The sequence below is a fragment of the Epargyreus clarus genome, unplaced genomic scaffold, assembly GCF_041222505.1.
Source record: "Epargyreus clarus isolate Ecla_fem2 unplaced genomic scaffold, WU_Ecla_fem_2.2 ptg000009l, whole genome shotgun sequence".
Taxonomy (NCBI): Eukaryota; Metazoa; Arthropoda; class Insecta; order Lepidoptera; family Hesperiidae; genus Epargyreus; species Epargyreus clarus.
Window position 1 is genome coordinate 6,035,011 of NW_027332217.1, and position 27,817 is coordinate 6,062,827.

Genomic DNA, 27,817 nt, shown 5'->3' on the forward strand with positions numbered 1-27,817 from the left:
TAAGTCATAAGTCAGTGTTGCAATTTCAGAGCCTTAAGTCATAGATTAGTAAAGATTACTCACTCCTAACAAGAAAATGTACCCAGTTTTGAGAATTGAAATAGTTGCGTAAAAAAGTTTTGCCACGTCTCCGTGCTAAAATGTCCCTAAAATATTTGAAATAATTATTTATTTATTACGTAAATCACGTAATTATTGCGTAAATTTGTTATTTATTCGTAAATTTTCTCTAAAAATGTTTTTATTTGTCAAGGATTCAATAAAAGAACTTACTAAAATAAGCCGTTTGTGGCTTCATTCAATTTCAAGGCGGCGAAGTATCTTTACTTATCTATGCCTTAAGTAAGTACGTACAATTACACATGATCCCCACACGATGCATAGTGTCGGAAGTTATGAAACCTGTTTTATTGTATGAATTTGATTTTAACTTTTTTGCCGGTTGAGATCTTTTAAAGTAGTATATAAAACGCTATACCAGTTATGCGTTACTTATTTGCTGTTTAATAACAACGCACTGCAAACATGTTTTTGACAAAGGGTGTATTTCTCACGTTCTTGTATTTATCTCTCTGTGAAGGCTTTGCTGGTAAGTGCAATTTAAACACTGCAATTTTGTATAATAGTTATGTTATTGTCTTATGTATAAAATTCTCGTGTCACAATGTTAGTTACCGTTCTCTTCCGAGACAGACGGCTTTACCGATTTTCACCAAATTTTATGTGCATATTCAGTAGGTCTGAGAATCGGCTACTATCTATATTTCATACCCCTAAGTGATAAGGGTTGTTCACCCTTAACATTTTTTAATTATATGGCAATACAACGTTTGTGGGTCAGCTAGTATTATTAATATTTAGGATACAAATTTACTTTTAGTTCATTGCTCTGCACTATATTTTTAAATCAATACCTTCTATTATAAACTCATCGTGCTAAATATTAATATTTTTATCTATTTTTACAGTGGAAAACTTGCCAAAATGCACTTTAAAAGACAGTGAATGCCAAAGAAGTTTATATGAAACAATCGTCGCAAAAATTGGTAAGCATGGCATGCCGGAGTTGGGCATACCTTCTTTAGATCCAATGATCCTGAAAGACGTCTCCGTGTCTGTCTTGAACACGGTGAACTTGACAATGGTGGACGGAGTAGCCAAGGGTATCAAGAAATGCATGTTCGAAAGATTCGAGTAAGTAGCGATTTTATATATGATGTGTTAAAACGTATTCTCATTAAAAATATTCCTGTTAAAATATATTCGTCCATAATGATCAACATTCACATCATACATCTTCATCCACTAATTTATCACTCTTCATTCACACATTCCATAAAATTATTCAAAAGCGACATAAGTTATTAACAACCAGCAATGATGTAGTCTGATTAGTGTGATGTGACAACAGACCTGTATTTATATAGGGTTGTGGATGTGACAGTAACACATGTAAGCAGTAAAGCTATATCGAATACTGACTGCCCCCTAGACCTGTTTACTGCAGGAATTCTACTAGATATTGATTATAAGTATTATAATGCTTATGTTATTTAACACCTGCCGCAAACTTTCTCCATCCACCCAGGGTTGATGTAATTTGCCATACCTTTCAAACTAGAACAGAAACTTTATCACTGATTTAACGAACACAGATAGTGGTACCACCTCAATAGAAATCACAAAGAGTCCTCAAAGAGTCGATGAAATTTTTACACATGTGATATGATGACCATTTTGTGCCTTATTGCTTGTAATTACTCATTAATTACATAGTACAAAACCGTAGATTATGATTACATGAATTATTAATAGCAGTTATAAAATATATACATTTTCTCTCGACTTCGTACAGACTAATTATAAAATATAGTGAAATAAAAATACAATCTTTCACAGATTCCCATTTCAGCCTGCTAGATACTCCCATATTTTCAAAAACGTGTTAAATCGTTTCTAACCAAAGTTTATTAAATTTTGCGTGTATAACTTTAAAACACAAGGATATCCATTAAAAACGCTCTACCCCCGTTTTATCCCGTTTTATGTGAAATTTACAAATAATCGGCTACTTTTCGAGGATAGGGTTGGAACATCTCGTAGAGACCCTTACACACATTTTAAACGATAATATGCGATATATTTAACATAGCCGAATAATTTGAAAAGTTCGTAGAAATTACAGCTTAGTATTGAGATAAAGATGAAGAAAAGAATAAGTTCTAAATTAATTACCGTTTCAGAATTGACATCGAGAAGGAGAGAGGGTCCCAAGCGATTACCTGCGACTTGGTAATCAAAGGGCATTACTGGCTTTCCGCTAATAGCCCGCTCGTGAAGGATTTGCTTGGAGATGGTGGCATTTCAGGCGATGGAAACGGAAAAGTTAAAATGGGTATGAATTATATATTTCTTTTACTTTGAAAGTTTTTGTTAGTAATTAAATCGAAAAATGAATTCCACTATGCAATCCTGATATTGGATAAACATGTTACTATCCTTTGGGGTTCGACTCCGCATATAAGCGTTTAGGCTACGGAGCGTGCCAAAGAATTTAATTATTAATTATTTATAAATATGTTATTAAATTTAATTTTCAGAAAAGCTCTACATGACATTTGATTTCCCATTCTACCCCGTGAAAAAAGACGATGGGGAAATATACATGAAGTGTGTTTATGAGGATATCATATACAAATACGAATTGAAGGGTAAGGCCTCATTTGCGGCCGACAGTATATATTTGGGAAAGGAAAACGTCAGTAAGTATTTTTGAGTATATTTAAGATAAGGTAAATTTATGGACCATAGTTGTAAAACTTTATAATGTTTATGAAATTTAGTGGCCAGCTTTCATAGACCAATAGGTAACCATTTTTATAAAATTGAACCAAATGCATATAGAATAAGGGTTCTACTTGAAGCCGATGAGGGATCCGTTGCCACTCCTGAGGACTGAGATGATCCCTTCATGCGTAGGTCAGCCGTACTGGAAAATAAGTTAGAAATAGGACATGCTATTTTGGTTACTGTTATATTCCAACTAGGTAATATTGCACTACCTAATTATTTTACAAACAAACATGAATTAAAATTTGAAGGTGGTAGAACCCTTTGTGGTTCGACTCCGGCGGCACCACCGCCACACCTATTTCTACCTAATAACAGCAGTTAGGCGCTGCTGTGTTCCGGTTTGAAGGATGTGGTAAGGGAGACAGACTTTTCCGTGGCATTCCAGCTTAGTCCTTAGGAGTAGGCATCTGTGGCCGACCTCAGGTAGGAATATCTAATCCTATCTGGGGTTGATTACAGATGTCCATGGGCGGCAGTAGCCACTTACCATCTCGTGGTGCATGCTCATCTCAGCTTATCCTATATTAAATAAAAAAAAGTTATTATGGTTACGGTTATATTCTAACTATGTAATATCAAAACTAACTAAATAATAACTATGTAAACAAACAACCAGATAACATCTTAATATCCCATTCACGCTACATTAATTTGCTAGGTTTTTGGCATTGAAAAAACTACATCAAGAAACCAGTTATAAGATAAAACTTAAAATTTAGAAGCGACTGAATACTAAATATCTAGATATCTAGTTTTAAATATCTGCATCGTGATATTATTGTCGTAATTATGAAATACGATACGGATGGAATTTTAAACCCGACATTATTATATGAGGTCGAATAATACTTAACTAAGAAATGTAAATAACATTTGATTTATAGCAGATACAATCGTAAGTTTAATTTTGCGATTGTATAAATTTAACAGGATAAACTAATATAATAATATTATGCTTTTAATTATTTATGTTAGGTATTTTCAGTGGATTGAACGTAAGAATAACAGTAAAATAATGCAATTATGTGATTAAAGGCCTCATTTTTTAAATTTTGTATCTAATCAATCCAAAAATAGCTGTGTATAGTAGTTATCTTATATATAAAATTCTCGTGTCACAATGTTAGTTACCAAACTCCTCCGAAACGGTTTTACCGATATTTACCAAATTTTATATGCATATTCAAGAGGTCTGAGAATCGGCTCGTCCCTGTAGTTCCGGGAGTAGAATAGGACTACGGTATCTCCTGCCTGTCGTAAGAGGCGATACAAGGCGACCATAATAAAGCTCATGAGTAGCAAGGCATCATCAATGGTAGTGAGTGACGCGGAGTATTACGGTGCTAATACACGAGGCGCAATCTACGCCGACGACCGCCGACGACGGTCACCGTCTGCTGCCGACCGTCACCAAAGGTCGCCAACAACAACTGTCGCTTGTATTAACACACGCTCACAGTAGCAGTAGCTCGTGTATCGCCAGCATAAGACATAGACATTTCCATAATTGGAGAAGCGAGTGGACCATTTTAAGCTGATATAATGCGGATTAGTGCGTAAGGGACAAGTCTGGTATTTTGAAACTGCTCATAATATTTTTAACGTGGTTTAATGGGACAGTATGGTACTGCGCTTGCAATTTAACCACCAGTGGCCACACTTTCTACTTTCAAAAACGCCCTAAGTTCTGAAGATGATGTAGATTGGTTACAATATGGACGTATTATGATATTCACAGTATGAAGAACAATAATAAATGTCTTGTATATATTTTTTTAATATCCTCCAATCCATTGTATATTTTTTGTTTACAGGTGAGTTCATTGTCAATTATCTGAATGAAAACTACAAGGTCTTAATGAAAACCTTTGGAAAGGCTTTCATTGATAAAGCGATGGAGTTCTACTTCGACTTCGCTAAGAAGTTCTTCGAAGGTGTTCCTGCGAGACACTACCTCCTGGACGATCTGACTCCTTATCTGAAGCATTAATCTCCTGGTTTACTTATTGTTTTGTGAAAACAAATAAAGATTGTTTGTGTTTTTATTATATTTTTGCAGCATTTTTCATTTCTTTCTTTTTAATATAAATGCCATAAAAAATGTTTTAAGACATAGCAAACATAAGTATTTGGTTCATCGATTTTTATCACGGCTGTTATTTCAGTTACAAGAAAATAAAATTAAAAAAAATCCTGACTGCGACTAAGAAATATATAATAGGTTCTTCTTTATTGTGACGACAACGGCACGGCAACGGCAGCGACATCAATGGACACATAATTCTATGAAATTTTTCGGCACGCTCCCCCACTGACCCGGCACGACACCGGCTTGCCTGGCCCGAATGTCGTCGTTGACAATACGTCGTCGTTTGTCGGTATCGTGATGCAACTTTATGTAATAGGTGATGTATACACGTAAATTTCAAATGAGGATATTAATTGACTAATATGTAATGAATATATTACGATTATCGTGTCGCTCGAAAATATAGCTGCCTGTGTCGTTCTGTCACGGTACCGTGCCGGTACTGTGTCGTGTTGTGTCGTCCCAATGAAGAAAAGCCTACAGATCTTTAAACAGTTGAACAAATTTTTATTTAGTCATAGTTCAGATCTACTCTTAATCAAGTAACCTAAAGTGTGCAACTTCGAATATAATTAATTCTGTGTTAATAGTAATTCGATTCTGTCGTCTTTGAATTAAAATAGGCCTATACCACAGGAGCCACAAGTTTTGCTAGCTTTGACCGAGATCAAAATTTTGCCATCACAAGTCAAGTTGATATCAACTTCATTTACACAGAAAATGTTAATACATCCATATATATAACGGAGTAACAGTTTAAAAAAAGGCGTGACGTCAGCACCGCTGACGTCATAATTATTGTTATGATGTTGATGAATGACTCGATGAAACCTTCGAAAGCAAACCACACGAGAATTGTTGAGCTTCGTTTATTCTTCGGGCAGCATAACGACGTCCTAAGGAGGTCTGCACTGTTCCACAGCTCGAGCAGTAATGTCTCGATGTCGCCAGTACTACCCTTTTTATAGGACCGGCGCACGTGCACTTGTTTTCCTACTTAAGATGCAGGTAGTTTTACCTCAGGTGTTTAATCATTTCATTTTATAATAGGAGGACTGCTGTATTTGCTCCGACATATATAAAAATTTGCATTCAGCGATTAAGCTATTCCCTCCTTTATTACACTTTCGACTAGATATTCTTAGTCAAAAATTCATGCCCATCTTTACGCTTTCCTTCCGAATCAACTAGCAGTTAATTCAGGTAGATACTATTTCCTATTTCCAAAAAAATTCGGAACATTCATCATTTATAGAACACTTAAACTTACACCTTAGTTCATAGATGAAGTTGTGAACATCCCCTATTTCTCATTTTAATAATGTGAAACATCTCATAATACACACATGCCACACAAAGAGATTCTGGATATAGGAGTAGTAACATTTGTTAACTAGAGTGCTGCACTTAGAGTAATTTATATTCTAAGTAAACAATTCCACAGTGTCTAGTTGTACTACTTTCCATTTCCATATTACTATGTGTGAACATTAAATTTATGTGTTAATTCTGATGTGTGTATTGTTGTTATGTATCTCAAAAATGTTCTTGAAATTGATAAAATTGTCGTCTCAGGCAAAAAGTTTATATAGATATAGCATATAGCGTGTGACTTAAGCAAGTAAAGCTTTTTTCCTATCATGCGACTTTGCAACCTTTGAAAACCCTAGTTTTCAAAGGTTTGGTAGTTACCTAGTTTGGTAGAACCCTTTGTGGTTCGAGTCTGGCGTCACCACCGCCACACTTATTTCTGACTAATAACAGCAGTGTTAGGTGCTGCTGTGTTCCGTTTTGAAGGGTGTGCTATGGGAGACATACTTTTTCGAAGGGTTCCAGCTTAGTCGACAGGGGTAGCGTCGCATCTGTGGCCGACCTTAGGTAGGAATATATAATCCTATCTGGGGTTGATTACAGATGTTCATGGGCGGCAGTAGTCACTTACCATCAGATGGACTGAATGCTCGTCTGCTACTCCTATATTATAAAAAGAAACCGCGAGCGCGTTAGGTCCGCATGTTACTGGGATATTTTTGTCGTGCGGGCTTGGGTCCGCGTACACACTAATTAATTTATTGTTGCAATCGGCGCGTATATATATATGAATCGATACGAGTAGTTTGTAAGTGGCAATGCAAGTAGCATGCGCGTGTGGGCGTAAACACGTGCGGCAGGTAAAGTCTTTACTTGTTTTGTAGGTTCGACGTACGCTGGCGAAAAATCTATGAAACAATATAATGCGAGTGGTACGCAAGCCTGTCAGGCAGGCCTCTCGACATAAACCAGCGTAATAAAAAGACTCCAAAGTAGCTTTGAGACACAAAATACTGCATTCGTATGACTTCAGCTGCTTTTAAGTTTTATGTTGCAACAATAATCAGTCCGATATTTAAGCTTCTTATCATAATCCTCGTATTTGTTTGCCAATATCGTTTCATGATCCCTAAATAAGTTATTACGTAAAAACACTTCCATTAATTTGATACGATATTAAATAATTTATTGGCAAACTAGCGCTGTTTGAATTTGCAAAGATGGATCAATTATCAATCCACCTAATGTTAAATAGTCACTACCATCCATTCAAACCCGTAATTAACCTCAAATGGAATTAGCTATCAGAGGTCCACCACATTATGAGCGCCAAACACTACTGTTATATACATAATAATATAATTCGACCACATGCACACCGTGAAGTGTTTTATTCAATTTATGTTGAATAATATATAGCAAAAGCAGTGATAGCCTGGTGGTTAAGAAACTCGGCCTCTCGATCGAGGGGTCCGAGGTTTAAATCCCCAGGCACGCACCTCTGATTTTTCAAAATTATGTGCGTATTATAAAATAATTATCACTTGCTTAAACGGTGAAGAAAAACATCGTGAGGACACCTGCATATCTGAAAGATTTATAAATAAAACTCAAAGGTATGTGAAGTCTACCAATACGCACTTGGCCAGCGCGGTGGACAATGACCTAATCCTTCTAGTTCTGAGAAGAGACCCGTGCCCAGCAGTGGGACAGTAATGGGTTGTTGATGATGTTGATAATTACGATTTAAAAAACTTTATAGGGATAAATATTATACCTAATCTGTGACCTAACTCTGTTATTTAGTATTAAAGACGAGCCACTCACGATACATAAAATGTGTTTTAAGTTAAAAGAGGTCAAATTAATTAACATTTGATGATAAAAATACAGAATAATTAAATCCTATCAGATTAACATTATAATATTGATCTGCACGTAACAATTTAATTATTTTTCTCATCAATAATGTTGTCTTATTTTAAACGCACGTTTTCCCTCTTTAGCGGATACTTAACATATTTTTATCCCGATCAGTCACTTTTCTAAAACTGTGAACAATCATTGTAATACAACCAAAATTGAACCAAATATAATACAATATTTTAAACACATAATTTTAAAATAGTTGTCGGAAATTCGGAATCATTATTAATCCTAATTAGGATCATCTTTAGCTCACAGATGCTCTGACATTTTAATACGCTTTTTTAAGAATGAAGTTCACACGTTTTTTTTACTGAACACTTCACGGAATGATTTATGAAAATGAAGTTACAAAGTAGCAAGAAATGTATTGAGCGTAAGTACTATTTGGCGCTAAAAGACATATTCTGTAATCAACTATAAATAGGAATAACGTTCAATTAAAAATTATTTAACAAATACACATAATAAAAGTACCATAAAAATATATATTTACACAATTCTTAAAGAACGTAGTTTTCTAATTTTCACATCTCACAATTGAAAAGACAAAGAACTATTTAAAAAATGCTTAATTCAGGGAACTCGATTGAAATTTCAACGGTTAAACTAAGTGTGCCTAATTAGGAGGGTCAGTATAAATAAAGGGTGTAATCAAGAGAAAAAAGGAATTGCAACTCTTTTAATAAGGATAACGAGGATAATGATGTAGCTTTTTTAGAAAAATGAAGATGAGGATAAGTTAAAAATGACCTGTAATTAACTGAGTTTCTTCCATATTTTTGATTCTAAGTAAGTCCACGATAATATTTTTGGTGTCAATCGAAATAATTCTTAATACCGAATTGCACACTTTTTTATTTTATTAATTATAACGGTTAATCCAATTACGCTTATTAATAAAATAATATATTAAATGAATTATCAAATTAACACGATTAAAATAAGAGAACAAGCTATTAAAATAAAGATAAAATATACAGGCAAACATTTGTTGTTAAATTTATTACTAAACTTTAATAAATTAAATTTATTTACATAGTCATACATCACACAACCCAAAGACCCATTTTTAATTGTAATGACCTGAATAGTTATTCATAAGAAGTAATTTCGGTATTCAGGCTTTAGACCTGGGTACGAATAGTACGCTTATATTTGCTTAACGTAGGAGAATAACATTTTGATGTAAAGTAACGAAAATTTTTCATTATTAGCGGGGTAATGAATTTTTGTGTAGCAAGTTTAAAAAGTTATAGATACTGTAATAAAAAAAATAACTGAAAAAACATGACTGCAAACAAGTTGGGGAAATTTCTAAATAAACTCGTCATCACACTTGGTTTGTAAATTTTAGAAATTTGCAGTAAAATTCATTGCACTGGGCCTTTGCCTCGCTTCGAGCCTATTAAACTTATGACACTCCAGAGATGATGCGTGTGTTTTCATGTATGAAACACACATGTGTTTCAACATAAAAATGCCATCCACGTACGTACGTACATGGTAGGCATAAGTAAGTATGCCAATGTATGGGAAAACAATGTATTTTCTTCAAAATTTTCGTTTTCCTTTAATTTGTCACATAACATTACTTACCAGAATTTGATCCTTATAAGCAACATGATCAGATAGTGGTATAATATAGAGGGTGTATTTTTTTTCAAAATGAACTCGTTTGATTCCCGGCTAGGAAAAAAATATTTAAAAAAAGTAATGATAGAGTTTTAGTTTTTATCAAAATCGGCCTTGTAACTCCTTTCAGCATTTTCGCTAATCCTTATAGATTGGGATTTGGCCCTAAAGGCCCGTTTGAAAAATTCACCCTGTATATAATATTCACATAGTTAGTTACAAAAATATTCCCTCTTGGGGAAGTCGGGGTTGCAAACAGAAGGTTGCAAATTTGAATGCATCTTATAATTTCTGTACGTTGTAACGTGATTTAATCTAGAATATTCTAAAAAATCTATTATAATTTCTTATATGTACAATAGTTACGGCAACGTGCATATTAATAATAATATGAATATAAGTTCATAGCAAATAATTTAATGTATACAATCTCAGGGTTACTTTGTGTAAAAAACGCGTTTTTGTCTTATTTATTTAAATGTATCATAATTTGCGGCTGTAAAAATATGTATATATAAAGCTATAGGTCTAACATTATTTGGATTGTGTGAAACGTTAGCATATCGTACAGACCGGTCGAATATAACCATGTTTGTCTTAAAAACTCTTGCTATTTTCGCATATGCCGTTTTATCTTTTAGTGAAGCTAAATTTGGTAAGTAATCGAAATTATTTCCGTTTATTTGAATTTTGTAAAATATCATTACCATGTGAGGGTAATAAGGTGTTCTAGTTACTGCATGCCCGTTAAGTACTTCAATTGAATAAAAATAGTTAAACCTTTTTGATGGGATGTTTGGATTTTACTCCTTGTAATAAGGAATATCTAAGAAGATGTAATATAACTACAGGATTAGTATAGAATTAGAAAATAATTTCTCTATTACGAGTATATTACAATATCCATACTCTTAACAAGAAAGTCTCTTCCCTATATCCATTTAAAGACACAAATATTTACGAATAAACATAACAAAACATTTTAAATATGTGGCTAACATTTAACATTATTTTATAGTGGATACTCTCAACAAATGTAGTATAAAGGATAATGACTGCCAAGTCAAGATGATTAGCTCCACGCTCAGTGCTATACAAAAAACGGGTATCCCTGAACTAGGAATTCCGCCTATAGACCCCATGGTTGTCAAAGATATAACTGTACCCATATTGGACCTAATGGAACTGCATGTAGTAGAAGGGACCGCCAAAGGAGCCAAAGACTGTGTAGTGGAAAAGTATATGTAAGTGATAGTTTAGAATATATTTTATCCAAGTTGAGGACACGAGAATATGTAACATTTATTGACTATATACATATTACAATGATTATAACGGTGTTTGATCTACTGCATTACCTTTTTATACATTAATATTATCGTTCAGTTTTTCTATTAAAACTCTTCATTCAGCAAGCCCGAAAATTCCTATCAAAGCTTCGAAATGCAGTAGTAATTTAGAGCACCAAAAGGAATATATGAAACATAGAATCCAGCATCATATTTTTTTAATTAAACTACTTTTTATGATTGTTTGGTACTTTTAATCTGTCATCGCTTACTCTGTTATATTATATTTTTGTTACAGAACTGAAATTGAAAAGGGCCATTCAGAAATGACACTCCTTTGTAATGCTTTCACCATCAAAGCAAAATACAAGCTGTCTGGTTCCAGTCCACTTCTTAAGAATTTGTTCGGTGGTGAATCTCTTAGTGGAGAAGGAAATGGCAAAGTTAAAATGGGTGTGTGTTTATTTATATTTCTTACGAATAAGTGTCCGCTATTTCACAAAGAGATGGCGCTGAACGTATCCTGAATCGCGCTATCGAAGTTTTATAAATATTATTCATGTCTATAATAAACACCAAGTTCCGGATGTCCTGTAACTAAAAGCATTGTTAATTTATAAATATATATTCCACCAAATAAAATTTACTTGCCAGATAATCATAAAGATTTCAACGCAGAACAATTACTTGTTCAATGTGGAAAATTATAACTTCGAATTTAATTTTGTTTCCTTAAAGAATTTATTTGAGTATTTTTTATTACTTTATTTTTGGGAAGTACATTGTATAAATAAATTCGTGTATTGTAACAGAAACTTGAAAAGTAAGCCTAGTAGTTAAATTCGGTTTCTGAATTGTGGGGTCCAAGATTTGAATCTCAGGCGCGCACCTTGGATTTCCTTACATACATAATATGCGTTTAGAAATTAATATTAAGTTACAAGCTTACAAAAAAGTCATCAAAGATGTGTAAAGTCTATCAATTCGCATTTGGCCAGCGTGGTGGACTTACCATCCTCATTTCGAGAGGAGACCCGTGCCGGGAAGGGGCACAACAATGTATTAATGATTATGATATTTTTTAATCGTATTTATTTTTACTTTATTGTTATAGAGAAGCTGAGACTCAAGTTAGATTACTACTATGACATGAAAAGAAACAAGGACGGAGATGTTTACTTCCACTGGAAATTTAACAAGACAATTTATACCTATGAGTTATTGGGCAAAATCTCATTTGCTGCAGATAAGGTATTTTTGGGCAAAACAGATGCAAGTAAGTATTGGTAACAAGAATTATATTTACGTCGTTTCGCCCGTATGCCTTCATAAGGTAGACGGGGTAAATCATATAAAGATCGCTGCCTTAGTGAATATTTCTTTTTAGGATTTTAACAAATACTATAATTTGTTAAAAACCGTAAAAGCCAACATATTTTTCTTTTTTCGAGATTTTATATAAGTTATCATACATATAAAATGTTACAAAAAGTGAATGAATTAAGAAATATGGTTTATAACAGTTAGCACAGGATATAAAAAAGCTCACATAGTTTTACCACTATTTTGCCACGAAATTATATAAACATAGCGAAAGTTATTAAGTTAACATACTTATTAACGCTATGCAAAAAATGTTAGTCCTTTTCATAATTTCATAATAAAAAATAACATATTCATGTTAAATATTTCCAACACTGGTCACTAACATTGAAATTTGAAAGCCAAGATCAAAGTCTAAAATATTAAAGAAAGATATATCATAAAAGATTTCTTGTGTGTTGTTAATTAAGCTGGCCTGGTGGTGATATTAACTATTAACAAACTATTAAGGCAGTATCTGATGGCCTTAGATCGAACCGCATATAGACAATGATAAGTCCTTTTAGATAGTCGACTGAAGGACAAAATTGTAACATTGTAAACTGCGGATAAATGTTAGAAAATACTAAAACGTTAAGCAAATTTAAAAAACGTTCTCAAAATTAAGCAAAGTAGGGTTTTCTCATAAGTGATCGAAGTTTTCTCATAACGTAAAAGAATAAAAAAATACGTGTGGCACTCGGAGACTGCCGCGGTAAAGCTATTGCATAGCATTTATTATCAACTTATGCAAATTGCAAGCGTGATATTTCAAAAAGTCATTAACCCGTCAACTGGCGTGTGCGCCCCGGGGCGCACAGATCGCTACTAAAAAGTGTCACCGCTGTGCCGGTCGGATTGGGGGGTGTTAGGTTTTTTTCGTTACGGAATTTCTGGATTCGGTGTCCACGCTCAAGGCCCGCGATAGAAGCTATGCAATAGCTTAAAAACATCAACATTTAAATTCCTTAAACGTAAGTTAAGCAACGGTGAGTGCGGACGAAAATTGGATGGGTGACTGCAAGTGGCAAAAACATATTAAACTATCAGTCGTAATGTACATTAAAATTATTAAAACGTACGTTAAGCAATGGTGGGCTCGGTCGAAAGTCGGATGGGTGACCGCTAGTGACAAAAATATATTAAAATAACAGTTGTAATCAACATTCAAATTACTAAAACGTAAGTTAAGCAACGTTGGTCGAGGTCGAATGTTGGATGGGTGACCGCTAGTGACAAAAACATTAAAATAACAGTTGTGATCAACATTCAAATTACTAAAATGTAAGTTAAGCAACGTTGGTCGAGGTCGGATGTTGGATGGGTGACCGCTAGTGACAAAAACATTAAAATAACAGTTGTAATCAACATTCAAATTACTAAAACGTAAGTTAAGCAACGTTTGTCGAAGTCGGATGTTAGATGGGTGACCGCTAGTGGCATAAACATATTAAACATCAGTCTTAATCAACATTGTTGTTAAAAAATAAAATTAAAAAAAAATGTGTATTACTGCCATCTGTTTTCAAGTTGACGAATTAAGGTGTTAGGAATTTTCGTTACGGAATTTCTCGATTCGGTCGCCGCGCTCAAAGCCCGCGATAAAAGCTATGCAATAGCTTAATAAATTGCCGTTGTAACATAATTACTCGTAATAATAATTTAACGAGCGTCTGTGTGTACGGTAGAACCCTTTGTAGTTCGACTCCGGCAGCACCACCGCCAAACCTATTTCTACCTAATAACAGCAGTGTTAGGCGCTGCAGTGTTCCGTTTTGAAGGGTAGTACGGGATACAGACTTTTCCGAGGCTTTCCAGCTTAGTCCTCAGGGGTAGAGCGGCGCATCCTCAGGTAGGAATATCGAATCCTATCTGGGGTTGATTACAGTTGTCCATGGGCGGCAGTAGCCACTTACCATCAGGTGGACTGCATGCTCGTCTGCTACTCCTATATAATAAAAAAAATCTCATTTATTGGTATTCAGGCCTTACAGCCCAAACGGCTTGACGAATTTAACATAATATAATCATGAGGTATCGTCAGATTCGTTTAAATAGTTTAAATAGTGGGAGTGGCTTTATGTTAAAGGTAATATTTATAAACCGTAAAATTATGTTATTTTTTACCCGACTGCCAAGGAAGGGTTATGTTTTTCGCGCGTATCTTGTATGTTTGTCTTTCTTTATTTGATCCGATCTTCCAAACGGGTGGATAAATGTCGACAGTTAAGGTGTCATTATATTTGTCTCAATGACCCGAGTGTCCTAAGACAGGAGTTAGAAAAAAAAAAATTAAAAGGGCGAATTTTTGGCGCGAAATAGTGTCACATTTAAAAAAAAAGTTAACTGAACCTATCGAGTGGGGTATCAACTGAAAGTAAATTAAACGTAGATTATAAAAACATATTTGTATATAAATAAAACAGCAAGATGACTGACTGACTGACTAATTAAATGACTTCTTCATTTTTTAGAAATCAGAGTACAGCCAAAACCGCTCAACTTAGAGTTCTGAAATTTTGCACAAAGGTTCGCTATATAGCGTAAATAAGTATTAAGAAAGGCTTTTTGGAAATTCTACCCCTAAGAGGGTAAAATAGGGGAAAACAGTTTTTTTGAAATCCTTTAATTTTGAAGCAACTGTTACAAAAATTTGTATTTGGCTTCCTGGATAGGAACAAGGACACACCTATTTATTCCCATCCGAAAAATTAACCCCGTAGAGGGTAAAATAAGGGTTAAAAGTTCATTTAAACAATTGTCAATTTTGAAGCAAACACTATGAAATTTTCTATTTAGCTTGTTGGATAAAAATAATGAAATTCTACCCAATACGAGGTAAAACAATGACCGGAACTTTGAATTACTGAAGTTATATATTTTATGGAGTGTAAATGGTGGATTGTTTTTGCGAAATAGTAACACGTTTTAGAAAAAAAAGTTAACCAAACCTATCGAGTAGGATATCGAAATAAAGGAACTTACTCGTAGAGGAGATTACACATACATTATATAATATATACATATAACTCATCGAGATGACTGTCTGACTAAATGAGTAGTGTTGCTGTGATAAAGATCAACGCAAAGGGAAACCGCTGAACTTTAGAGTGCTGGAATTTTACTCATAGGTTCTTTATATAGCGTAAATGAGCAATACGAGGATAAAATAGGATTATATTGTTAGAAAGTCTTGATTTTGAACCAGATACCTACTATGAAACTTTGTATTTGGCTTTCTGGATAAAAATAACAAAAAAACCTATTTCTCAGTTTTTGGAAATTCTACTTCAGCTTTACTAGTGCAGTCGGGTTTTTTGATTTTTAATTAATTACTTGTTACTGTAATAAACCTTCTATAGTCCAAGTGTTGTGCCGTAATTTAATCTTATAAGTGCAAGTTCAGTCTTAATTGCGGTAGTTAGGATTATCTTATGCCTGGGCTTACCTTGACCGTTACTTGTTCGTTGTTGACCGTTGTTTACTTTGTGTCACAAAGTATAACTGCAAAACAAGTTTCTAAACGATTTAAATTTCATGTCATACATTATTCTGTTTGTGCAAACACTTGCGGCGATTTATATTTTTTGTGTTTGATTTATTTTTGTTTATGACATGACTTATCGTTATCTGAATAATGTTTGAATGTGGACAGCGAAATCCTCTCTAAATTTGTTATGCGTACCTAAACTAATCTACATAAATTAAATTGGAGCAATCTTATTGGTGGATTTGATAGGCATCTATAGCTTAGCTACCTCCGTTGGAAAGGCACCTTTACGCGCCCCCTTTAAAGCATGACATAGAACCTTTTCTAGTGCAGGAATAATGGTGCAACTTCTCCAATCATCTCCAGTCTCCAGAAGAGTGTCATGATATACTAGTTTACTAATAATTGAATTATTTTTTCACAGCTCAAGTCGTGGTAGGATTTTTGAACGAGAACTCTAAATTCATAATGAATACCTTCGGAAAAACCTTCATGGACATAGCTATGGAGCTGGTGTATACGTACACGCATACGTTCTTCAATATGGTCCCAGCTAAGTACTTCATTCTAGAAGATTTATCAGAATACGTAAAGAGCTGAAACACTTATCACATCATGTACCTTAACAGTGTAAAGTTAAATTGAATATTTGAATATTAACGTTATTATATTTTCTGTATGAACCAAATAAAAATATTTTATGAATTCGTTGTTTTTGCTATAACTGAGTTTTTATACCCAGAAGTTTATACCCCAAAAAAGATAATTAAGTATAACACAAAAATCATGAATAGTCATGATTATTACTATTGTTTAAACATAAGCTGTTTTTATATAATTTATATTTTTACATTTCCGTGGTCATACACAGATTATACTGTAGTGGATCCTTATAATAAAACTATTTCATATTGATAAACCTTATGATTTCATATGCCAGCTACATTGTCTTCTTGAATGTAAATTGTTCAGTGTATAAAATACATTGTAATTTTTGATCTCCGATTAATAGTGGTAATTAGATGTGGAAGACAAATAATACATAATACACGAGTATATCCAACTCAAGTGACTTATGTCGCATATATTTAATCTTTATAAATAAAAATTAAATATATTCGATGTTTTACGTGTCAAATTTTGATTGTTGTTTACCTAAATTGTTAAAAGAACTATGGTAGGCAAAGATTGGTTGGCGATGATAAATACTAACGAGCCTAGCTCTACATGGGTGCCTAGTAATATTTAAGTTTTTAAGTGGCTTCAGATAGGAATCCTTTCTTTTTTCCTTTCGAGGGGGAAACCTTCAAAAGGTACCCGACGACGTGGTAGCGACGCCGGGTTATGTGGGATTTTTATCGAACTAAAACCCCACCGGTGGCCGTCCTCAGCGCTTATTGGAGAACTCCGGGATCTCCGACGGAACACAACCAGAGTCCTCCAAGCGCGATGCCCGGATCGGGCTCTGCCCTGGGGAAGCGTTCGCTCCTTCCACAACATCTTACGACGGATTACGACGGTATGCGGCCATACATAACGACGTCCTTCGCGGGGTAGCATACTGGACGGTTCGAGCTCCCACTCTTGCCGCCCGCAACCCCGGAAGCCCCCTTTTAGTCGCCTCCTACGACAGGCAGGGGATACCGTAGCCCTATTCTAGTCCTGGAACTACAGGGACATTCAGATAGGAATCCTGTAAATTTTAAGTCAACTATAGATTATACGTAGGTATGATTTACTAATGGATAATAAAGAATTTAAAAAAAATATTTTTTTTTTTTACTTTGTAGTGACATAGAAGTCAGTTTTATTTTTTTTTACCCTATTTAGTATTGGCATACTAATGTTTATATTAATATTACAGTTATAAATTGTATAAATGTGATCATGAATAAATGTAAGCTCTTAGTTCATACGGATTGGACCCAACCGCTCACAGGGCGCTACTGCGCCCTGCTCGCTTAGTTTTATATTGTCTAATATGTTCCAAGCTAACCTAACCAATTAAATACGAATCACTATAGGCGAGGCTATATGAAATACTACATTATTGGCTAGGTTACTTTGGAACCGAAAAGTAAATAATTCAAGCTAAGTGGTAAAACTCTGCGAGTGAGTCGGTCCAATTCACCTGTATTCAGTAGTTAAGAAAAACTACAACGTATACGTTAACCATATTTTATATTTGTAAGAAGTAATTGTCAAGTTACAGTGGTTTAGGCTAGCAGTGCCCCGAGTCATTAGGATTGAAAACTTGAAGGTCACATTTTATACCGTATGTCACTAAAAAGTTTAGCTTTGATACTGTTTATAAATATCCGAAAGCACCAAATGTATAACTCATACGGTTTAGGCGAGAAGCAACCTTGCGTTATCAGGGTTAAGACCTTGAAGGTCAAAATTTTCATCCTATATGTCTGCTTAGTGACATTAATACACATATGAAAACACAAAATGGCTAACTCCTATCGTTTAGGTTAGAAGCACAGGAGCATCATCAGGGTGAAAGAGTTGAAGGTCATTTTTTCATTACATGTATCTGCCTAAGCAGTTCCTAAGAGCTATAGAATATGTATGAAAGCACTAAATGGCTTATTCATGTACCTTAGGCTGGAGGTACTCTGCATCATCATCATCTGCAGTAGATCTAAGGCATTGAAGGTCAAATTTCCCATCATATCTATGTTAATCTAGATACTCAATGTTCACTTTAAGTTTCTTAAGAATTGGGTGGGCAGAGGGTAAGTTATGATAAAATATGTAAAAAGCAGAGGTAGTGATGATGAGTTCCACCCCATAACTCAAAGTTCTAATGATCAGACCATACTCATGTCAAGGTAGGAAAGTATCGCAATGAAACACCCTTTCATATAAAAAAAAGAAATTTGAAATTGGTTAAGAAATACTCGAGTTATTCAACTTTATAAGAAATCGGATTTTTCCAATTTTCCGGGAAAACTGGCGAAAATTTTCAAATTTGCTCGAAATTGGACCCCCTGTGAAACTAGCCGCACACAATTGTGTTTGAATCATGTCGATCGGTCGTAGATGTAAAATAACGATTTAGTTTTATATTATTTGCGGGGTAAAGCTTTTTTGTGGAGCAAGTTAAAAAAGTTATACGACTAGTTACTTTAAAATAATAAAAAAATCATAACGGAGAAAAAAGTTGAGGAAAATTTGTAAATAAACACTCGGTTTGTAAATTTTAAAAATTTGCAGTAAAATTTATTGCACTGGGCCTTCGCTTCTGCTTCGAGCCTATTAAACTTATGACACTCCAGAGATGATGTGTGTGTTTTTATGTATGAAACACATATTTGTTTTAACATAAAAAACATCCATCATATTATGTATGTACTTACGTACATGATACGCACATATTATAATATTAACATACTTATGCTTACAAGCGCTTAAGAAAATTACCCTCTTGAGGAAGTCGGGGTGATAAAAAGATGGTTGCAAATTTTAATTCATCTTATAATTTCTGTACGTTGTAACATGATTTAATCTGGAATATTCTATGTTAACATTGTAACGCGGTAAAAAATCAATTATAATTACTTAATGGACAATAGTTACTGCAACGTGCATATTATTATGTGCATAGCAAATAATTTAATGTATACAATCTCAGGGTAACTTCGTGTAAAAAACGCGTTTTTGTCTTATTTCTTAAAATGTATATAATTTGCAGCTGTAAATATGTATATATAAGGGTATAGGTCTAACATTATTTGTATTGTGTGAAACGTTAGCATATGGTACAGACCGGTCAAATATAACCATGTTTGTCTCAAAAACCATTGCTTTTTTCGCTTGTGCCGTTTTAACTTTTAGTGAAGCTAAATATGGTAAGTAATCGAAATTATTTCAGTTTCTTTGAATTTTGTGAAATGTCATTACCATGTGAGGGTAATAAGGTGGGTAAGCCAGACCATCATATTGGACTGCATGCCCGTTAGATACTTAGGCGTTTAATGGGATGTTTGGATTTTACTGCTTGTAATAAGAAATATCTAAGAAGACGTAATATGACTACAGGATTAGTATAGAATATGAAAATAATTTCTCTATTACGAGTATATTACAATTTCCATACTCTTAACAAGAAAGTATTTTCCCTATATCCATTTAAATACACAATTATTTGCTAATAGACATAACAAAACATTTTAAATATGTGGCTAATACTTAACATTATTTTACAGTGGATACTCTCAACAAATGTAGTATAAAGGATAATGATTGTCAAGGCAAGACAATTAGCTCCACGCTCAGTGCCATACACAAAACGGGTATCCCTGAACTAGGAATTCCGCCTATAGACCCCATGGTTGTCAAAGATATAACTGTATCCATATTGGACCTAATGGAACTACATGTAGTAGAAGGGACCGCCAAAGGAACCAGAGACTGTGTAGTGGAAAAGTTTACGTAAGTGATAGTTTAGAATATATTTCATTCAAGTTGAGGACACGAGAAACTCGATATGTATCATTTAATGACTATATACATCTTACAATAATTATAACGGTGTTTTATCTACTACATCACCTTTTTATACGTTAATATTATCGTTCAGTTGTTCTATTAATCTCTTCATTTAGCATGCCAGAAAATTCTTATCAAAGCTTCGAAACGCAGTAATAATTTAGAGCACCAAAAGCAAAATATAAAACTTTGAATCCAGCATATTAAACAATTAAACCCCTTTTTATGATTTTTGGTACTTTTAATCTGTCGTCATTTACTCTGTTATATGATATTTTTGTTACAGAACTGACATTGAAAAGGGCCATACAGAAATGACACTCCTTTGTAATGCTTTCACCATCAAAGCAAAATACAAGCTGTCTGGTTCCAGTCCCGTTCTTAAGAATTTGTTCGGTGGTGAATCTCTAAGTGGAGAAGGAAATGGCAAAGTTAAAATTGGTGCGTGTTTATTTATATTTCTTACGAAAAAGTGTCCGCTATTTCACAAACAGATGGCGCTGAACGTATACTCGCGCTACCGAAGTTTTTCAAATATTTTTGATGTCTATAATAAACATCAATTGCCGCACGTCGTGTAACTAAAAGCATTGTTAATTTTTTACTTTTTATTTTTTGAATAAGGAAACTTAAAAATACATATTCCACCAAATAAAATTTACTTGCCAAATAATCATAAAAATTTTAACGCAGATCAATTCACGGTCACTTGTACTTGTTCAATGGAAGATAATAACTTTGAATTTAATTTTGTTTCCTTAAATAATTTACTTGAGGAAAGATTAAAATTCAATTTCGTATTTTAATGTATGCATATTATATTTTTTTTGGGAAGTCCATTGTTAAAAACAATATACTATAACAGAAACTTAAAAATTAAGCCTAGTGGTTGAAACTCGGTCCCGGAATTGTAGGGTCCGAGATTTGAATCTCAGGCATCTTGGAATATGCGTATTAGAAATTAATACTAAGAGCTGTCAAAAAAGTCCTCAAAGATGTGTAAAGTCTATCAATTCGCATTTGGCCAGCGTGGCCAGGACTTACCATCCTCATTTCGAGAGAAGACCCGTGCCTCGGAGTGGCACAACAATGGATTAATTATAATGATAATTTTGAATCGTATTTATTTTTACTTGATTGTTACAGAGAAGCTGAGACTTAAGTTTGATTACTACTATGACTTGAAAAAAAACAAGGACGGAAAAGTTTTCTTCGACTGCAAATTTAACAAGACAATTTATACCTATGAGATATTGGGCAAAATATCATTTGCTGCAGACAAGGTACTTTTGGGCAAAACAGATGCAAGTAAGTATTGGTAACAAGAATTATATTTACCCCGTTTCGCCCGTATGCCTTCATAAGGTAGACGGGGTAAATCGTAAAAAGATCTTTAGTGAATATTTCTTTTTAGGATTTTAATTATAATTATAATTAATAATCATTTATAATTTGTTAAAACCCTAAAAAGACAAAAATATTCATGTTTTGTAAGATTTTATATAAGTAATCATACATATAAAATGTTACAAAAAATGAATGAGTTAAGAAATATGGTTTTAACAGTTAGCATTGGGCGGAAATAGAAAATTTATAAAAATAGCTCACAAAAATATTTTGCTAAGAAATCATATAAGCATAGCAAAAACTATTAAGCTAACATACTTATTAAAGCTATGCAAAAAATGTTACTCCTTTTCATCGTCTAAATAAGAACAAAAATTGTGAAAATATTTCCGACGCTGGTCACTAACATTGAAATTTGAAAGCCAAGATCAAAGTCTAAAATATTAAAGAAAGATATATCATAAAAGCTTTCTTATGTGTCGCTAATTAAGCTGGCCTCAGCAGTTTTCTTTCAGTCGAGTGGTAATATCAAACTACTAAGGCAGTATCTGATGGCCTTAGATCGAACCGCATATAGACAATGATAAGTTCTTTCAGATAGTCGACTGAAGGACAAAATTGTAACATTGTAAACTGCCGATAAATGTTATGAATATAATAAACGTTAAGCAAATTTAAAAAAAGTTTACAAAATTCTAGAGAGCATCGAAAGTACGGTTTCCTCATAACGTAAAAGAATAATATAAATTGCCATTATAACATAATTACTCCTAATGATAATTTTACGAGCGTCTGTGTGTACGCAGCCCACCTGATGGTAACTGGCTACTGCCGCCCATGAACATTTGTAATCAACCCCAGATAGGATTAGATATTCCTACCTGAGGTCGCCCACACATGCGCCGCTACACCTGAGGACTAAGCTGGAATGCCTCGGAAAAGTATGTCTCCCTTACCACACCCTTCAAAACGGAACACAACAACGCCTAACACTGCTGTTATTAGACAGAAATAGGTGTAGCGGTGGTGCCGCCGGAGTCGAACCACCTTCTTGTATTGTAAAATGTATGAACGTCTCATTTCTTGGAATTCAGGCCTTACAGTCTAAACGGCTTGACGTTTTTAAAATAATATAATCATGAGGTATCATAAGATTCGTTTAAATTGTGGGAGTGGCTTTATGTTAAAGGTAATATTTATAAACCGTAAAATTATGTTATTTTTTACTGTAATAAACATTATTGTGCCGTAATTTAATCTTATAAGTGCAAGTTCAGTCTTAATTGCGGTAGTTAGGATTATCTCATGCCTGGGTTTACCTTGACCGTTACTTGTTTGTTGTTGACCACTGTTTACTTTGTGTCACAAAGTATAACTGCAAAACAAGTTTCTAAACGATTTAAATTTCATGTCATAAATTATTCTGTTTGTGCAAACACTTGCGGCGATTTATATATTTTTTGATTTATTTTTGTTTGTGACATGACTTATCGTTATCTGAATAATATCTGAATGTAGGACATCGAAATCCTCTCTAAATTTGTTATGCGTCCCTAAACTAAGCTACACAAATGAAATTGTAGCAATCTTAATGGTGGATTTGATAGACATCTATAGCTTAGCTACTTCGCACATGTTTGTTGGAAAGGCATCTTTACGCGCTCCTTCCAAAGGACGATATAGATTATTGTCTAGTGCAAGAATAATGGTGCAACTACTCCAATCATCTCCAGTCTCCATAATAGTGCCATGATATACTAGTTTATAGATATGTGGTATATAGTATTTATTTTATCACAGCTCAAGTCGTGGTGGGATTTTTGAACGAGAACTCTAAATTCATAATGAATACCGTCGGGAAAACCTTCATGGACAAAGCTATGGAGCTGGTGTATACGTACACGCATATGTTCTTCAACGTGGTGCCAGCTGAGTACTTCATTCTAGAAGATTTATCAGAATACGTAAAGAGCTGAAACACTTATCACATCATGTACCTCAACAGTGTAAAGTTAAATTGAATATTTGAATATTAACGTCATTATATTTTCTATATGCACCAAATAAAAATATTTTATGAATTCGTTGTTTTTGCTATAACTAAATGAGTTTTTATACCCAGAAGTTTATACCCCAAAAAAGATAATTAAGTTTAACACAAAAATCATGAATAGAATGGTAGGCAAAAAATGATTGACGTTGATTAATACTAAAGGAGCCTACCTCTACATGGGTACCTAGTAATATTTAAGTTTCTAAGTGGTTTCAGATAGGAATCCTGTAAATTTGGATTCACCTATAGATTCTATGTAGATATCTTTTGCCAATAGACTACAAAGCATTTTAAAGCACATATAATGAGTACGATATTGCAAACAAAGTAAAATTTACCTAGAAAACTACATGGCTCATAATTACAGTGATTAAGCCGAGTTAATTAATCAGATATAACTACAGAATAGTAGCGACACAGGAGTATATTATTAATACACATTAACTGCATGCAAGGATGGAATTATATCGTTGAGAAGTCTATTATCAATGGCGTTTTACAATCCTATGGCATTCGTTGTGTCCTACATTAGAGTTCTTGAGGTCAAATTTTATTAGTATGTAGATTGTAGATTTTAATCATGAAAAATAATGTTTTGCACTTTGATGAATACAAATTTATTTGTCAACGGACTTTAATATCTAAATATAATATATAACTCAAAGGTGACTGACTGACATAGTGATCTATCAATGCACAGCCCAAACCACTGGACGGATCGGGTTGAAATTTGGCATGCAGGTAGATGTTATGACGTAGGCATCCGCTAAGAAAGGATTTTGACCAATTCTATCCCCAAGGGGATAAAATAGGGGATGAAAATATTACTTCGTAACGTGAGCGAAGCCGCGGGCAAAAGCTCGTCGTTAAATAAGTATCATTTACACTTAAGTCTTTAATAACTTCTAAGAAGAGCAAAGGCAACTATTTTTTTCACAAACTTTATAATAATTAAAGACCATTCACAATTTTTTTCCCAATTAGTTAATTACCAAGAGGTAAGTAACTGACATAATTATGGTTTAAGATCATCTAAAATTTCACATTTCACGTCAAAAAGTGGAAGTGTTAATTAATTTTAATGTATTGATAATAATTTCATTGACACTGTAGTTTTGTTCGAGCTTTCCTTCCTTTCTTTCAAGCATTTCGTTCTTGGCTTCGAATTCAAGTATCCAACGGCGTTCCCGTTGGATACTTGAATTACCGTAGCTATGAACATTAATGATGGCACGACTCAAGAAATCGATAAATCGTGCCACTTGGTATTGCAGCTAATTTAAGTTATTAGTTACATTATTGTAGGAGCTATAAAAATCTATTTAGATACGTTGCCAATAGGAACTGTAGGTAGGGAGGCCCAGGAAGGACACCGAACACCGCATCTTTAACAATCGGGTAGAGCACCTTAGCATGGCCCGGTAGTGTTGTACCGGAGATCTCGGAGTCCTTCACGGAACACTAAGTACGTCCACCAGGTTGTTAGTCGGTAATAATCCCACATAATCGGGTGTCGCTCCCAGCGTACCTACTGAGTTGAAGGTTTCACCATGTCACCATGTCAACTTGCTTGGAATAGTAATGATAGCACGTCTGATTGATATCATGGAGCGTCCATATAGCGTAACATCGGTCCTGTAGTAAATTCGCGATATTTGCTAAATTAATGACATTATTGTCGAAGCCATTATAGTCTACAAAGTTAAGAACTTATCCTACATTGAGAAAACTAATAATGTTACCTATATGTATCTTATTTAGTGGTGTGGCTGGCATCGATCACTTGGCGAGATGCCCATTTGCTCGCGCAACATCTTGAGCCTCTCTCCGCAATGTTAAACTTCTTGACTTTCCACCAACCTTGACACGTTGGCTGGTCAAACTCGTAAGAGTAGATAACAATAATATACCAGTAGACATTTTGTGCTCGCTGTTTTTGACATAGGAAAAAATGACCTATCCGTCCATACGAATTACCTTGAGGTATACTGGTTATTTACGTAACTGTTGTAAGAATTAATCTTGGGAACTAAATTGTATGATATTTTATTAATAAATCCTCTGTATCACTAGAAATTCACATGTTTTTTACACCTTGAATTCTACTAGACAGACGTAAATTAATGAAAAATGTATGTACAAATACGAAGAAGGATTATTTGATTTTTGTGCCATCAGTCTAACATAGAATCTTCGATTGCAACCAACAACCATAACCTATGTTTGTTTGTTTGTATATTTTTCTAATGTGCCACATGAATTATATACATTTATTTAGTCAAAAATTGTTAAAGGCTTTTGAAGTGTGTGGTAACACAGAGTTGCCAAAACTGTATTAGAGGTCAAATTAATGTATAAATCAACAATTTTTCATTATTCAATATTATGATAATACAATAATTACACAATAATATTGTATGTAAAGATTTTATCATGTATAATAATATTGTGTATAATTATTATGTACACATAGCAATTATTTTAATTAATGTTAAATGTTTATTTATATTTACTCAAAAACTTTGTATGAAAAAATAATTATTATAAACATTAACTCGTGCCGAACCAGCTTATAAATATAGTTATAGGAAGTAAGATTTTTTTGCTTCATTTATTTTTTTACTCTTTTTTAAATCTCGGTTTCGTTGGTGTACCAAAAAGTTCATTGTTATAATTTTTTTCATATGTTTTGTTCAGTTTTGTCTTAAATGTAAGAAGCAGTAACCAAAGCTATAAAAGACTCAGAATAAAACAATTGCGTTGCTATTTATAAGAAACAATTGACAATTGTTATACTGCGTCAGTGCACTTTATTCAAATGTATGAGGTTGCGAATAGCAATCAGAATCATGATAAAACATAGCCAAATGCTTAAAAAGAACTGCCCAGACCATTGTGAAGCCATGCATGCCATTTCATTTTAGAAGCCTGGCAACCCTACTTCCAACCACCCACGTTACTACAACAACACATAAATTACGTATTTTATTTTACGCTTGATGTGTTCAGCATACATTTTTCATTTCCGTCGTTTTTATATGTAACTGTCAAGTGGACACGCTTTTTACATGTTTGTTTCCCACGATTTATTGTTTCCACATATTTGTTGTTGAATCTTTTCTTTGAGGTAATTGTTTTAACGCGGAACGAGATGGAAAATCACGTTATGTTCGTATTTGGCCTTTACGACGTAATACAAGTAGTAAATGGAAATTTTCTTTGTTTAATGATGTCAATAGCAAGCATACTGCTCAACTCTTATTAAATGCGAATCATATGCATCTATAAATTACACCTTAAAGATACGAGTCCTATCTGAAGTCGATCAAGGATGCATTGCTGTTTAAAAGGACTAACTTGAAATGTCTCATAATAGTATCACGGGCGACGGACCACGTCGACAATCATCGCTGGTAGTCGCTGGCAACGGGCGGCAGCAGGCGACGGCGATTGCTGGCTACACAGGCTGCGGCCGACTGTGATGTAAAGATAAGTTGTATTTATATTTATCATACTAATAAAAACCTCGTCAAGAAATTATTAAAAAACCAACTTGTTATAAGCCGATAATCTTAACTTTCCTGTATAAATTAACAGAAAAACCAATTAAACGCAAATTACCAACAAAAGTGGCAGAGTAATGTTCTTTACAAAGATCGGAAAATAACCTCTTAGTAGACGATCTACAGTGCCCTTTTATACGCCCACTTTTAGTTAGTACCCACATTGGACGGTTAAATTTTCTTACGTTTACCTTCATTCCTAACAATACAAATATTACCTCCTAATGCTCTTTATGGCTGAAATAACTTTACACAGCTAACCATATATTTACGCTCGCGTGTCGCGCATTTGTGGGCGGTTTCGGCTTGCCTCTAATGAAAACTCTGTAACCTTTCATTTGATTTATCTGTGTATAAAACACGAAAACAAACTAACGCCACTTTAATCACATTGATGGTTAG

At 34.0% G+C, this 27,817-nt stretch overlaps 2 protein-coding genes across 2 annotated transcripts; both read left to right on the forward strand.

Annotated features, from left to right (window-relative positions):
* Positions 1–428: 428 nt before the first annotated feature.
* Positions 429–16,639, forward strand: LOC140744840 (uncharacterized). Its single transcript, XM_073076531.1, has 8 exons — positions 429–589; positions 969–1,194; positions 2,244–2,395; positions 2,601–2,762; positions 10,833–11,058; positions 11,402–11,556; positions 12,218–12,379; positions 16,380–16,639. The coding sequence occupies exons 1-8, from the start codon at positions 526–528 to the stop codon at positions 16,553–16,555; spliced, it is 1,323 nt and encodes a 440-aa protein (XP_072932632.1). The 5' UTR covers positions 429–525; the 3' UTR covers positions 16,556–16,639.
* Positions 16,640–19,655: 3,016 nt separating this feature from the next.
* LOC140744839 (uncharacterized) lies at positions 19,656–23,880 on the forward strand. The gene is made up of 5 exons (XM_073076530.1): positions 19,656–19,812; positions 20,170–20,395; positions 20,739–20,893; positions 21,599–21,760; positions 23,600–23,880. Exons 1-5 carry the CDS (start codon positions 19,746–19,748, stop codon positions 23,773–23,775), a joined length of 786 nt encoding a protein of 261 aa, XP_072932631.1. The 5' UTR covers positions 19,656–19,745; the 3' UTR covers positions 23,776–23,880.
* The last annotated feature ends 3,937 nt before the right edge of the window (positions 23,881–27,817 follow it).

What these genes read in the sequence shown, in the direction of transcription:
- LOC140744840 (XM_073076531.1), top strand. Translation starts at nt 526, where the DNA reads ATGTTTTTGACAAAGGGTGTATTTCTCACGTTCTTGTATTTATCTCTC. An exon ending in TGTGTAGTGGAAAAGTATAT is followed by an intron (nt 11,059 to 11,401) that starts GTAAGTGATAGT and finishes TTTTTGTTACAG; the next exon opens with AACTGAAATTGAAAAGGGCC. An exon ending in AAATGGCAAAGTTAAAATGG is followed by an intron (nt 11,557 to 12,217) that starts GTGTGTGTTTAT and finishes TTATTGTTATAG; the next exon opens with AGAAGCTGAGACTCAAGTTA.
- LOC140744839 (XM_073076530.1), top strand. Translation starts at nt 19,746, where the DNA reads ATGTTTGTCTCAAAAACCATTGCTTTTTTCGCTTGTGCCGTTTTAACT. An exon ending in AAATGGCAAAGTTAAAATTG is followed by an intron (nt 20,894 to 21,598) that starts GTGCGTGTTTAT and finishes TGATTGTTACAG; the next exon opens with AGAAGCTGAGACTTAAGTTT. An exon ending in TTTGGGCAAAACAGATGCAA is followed by an intron (nt 21,761 to 23,599) that starts GTAAGTATTGGT and finishes ATTTTATCACAG; the next exon opens with CTCAAGTCGTGGTGGGATTT.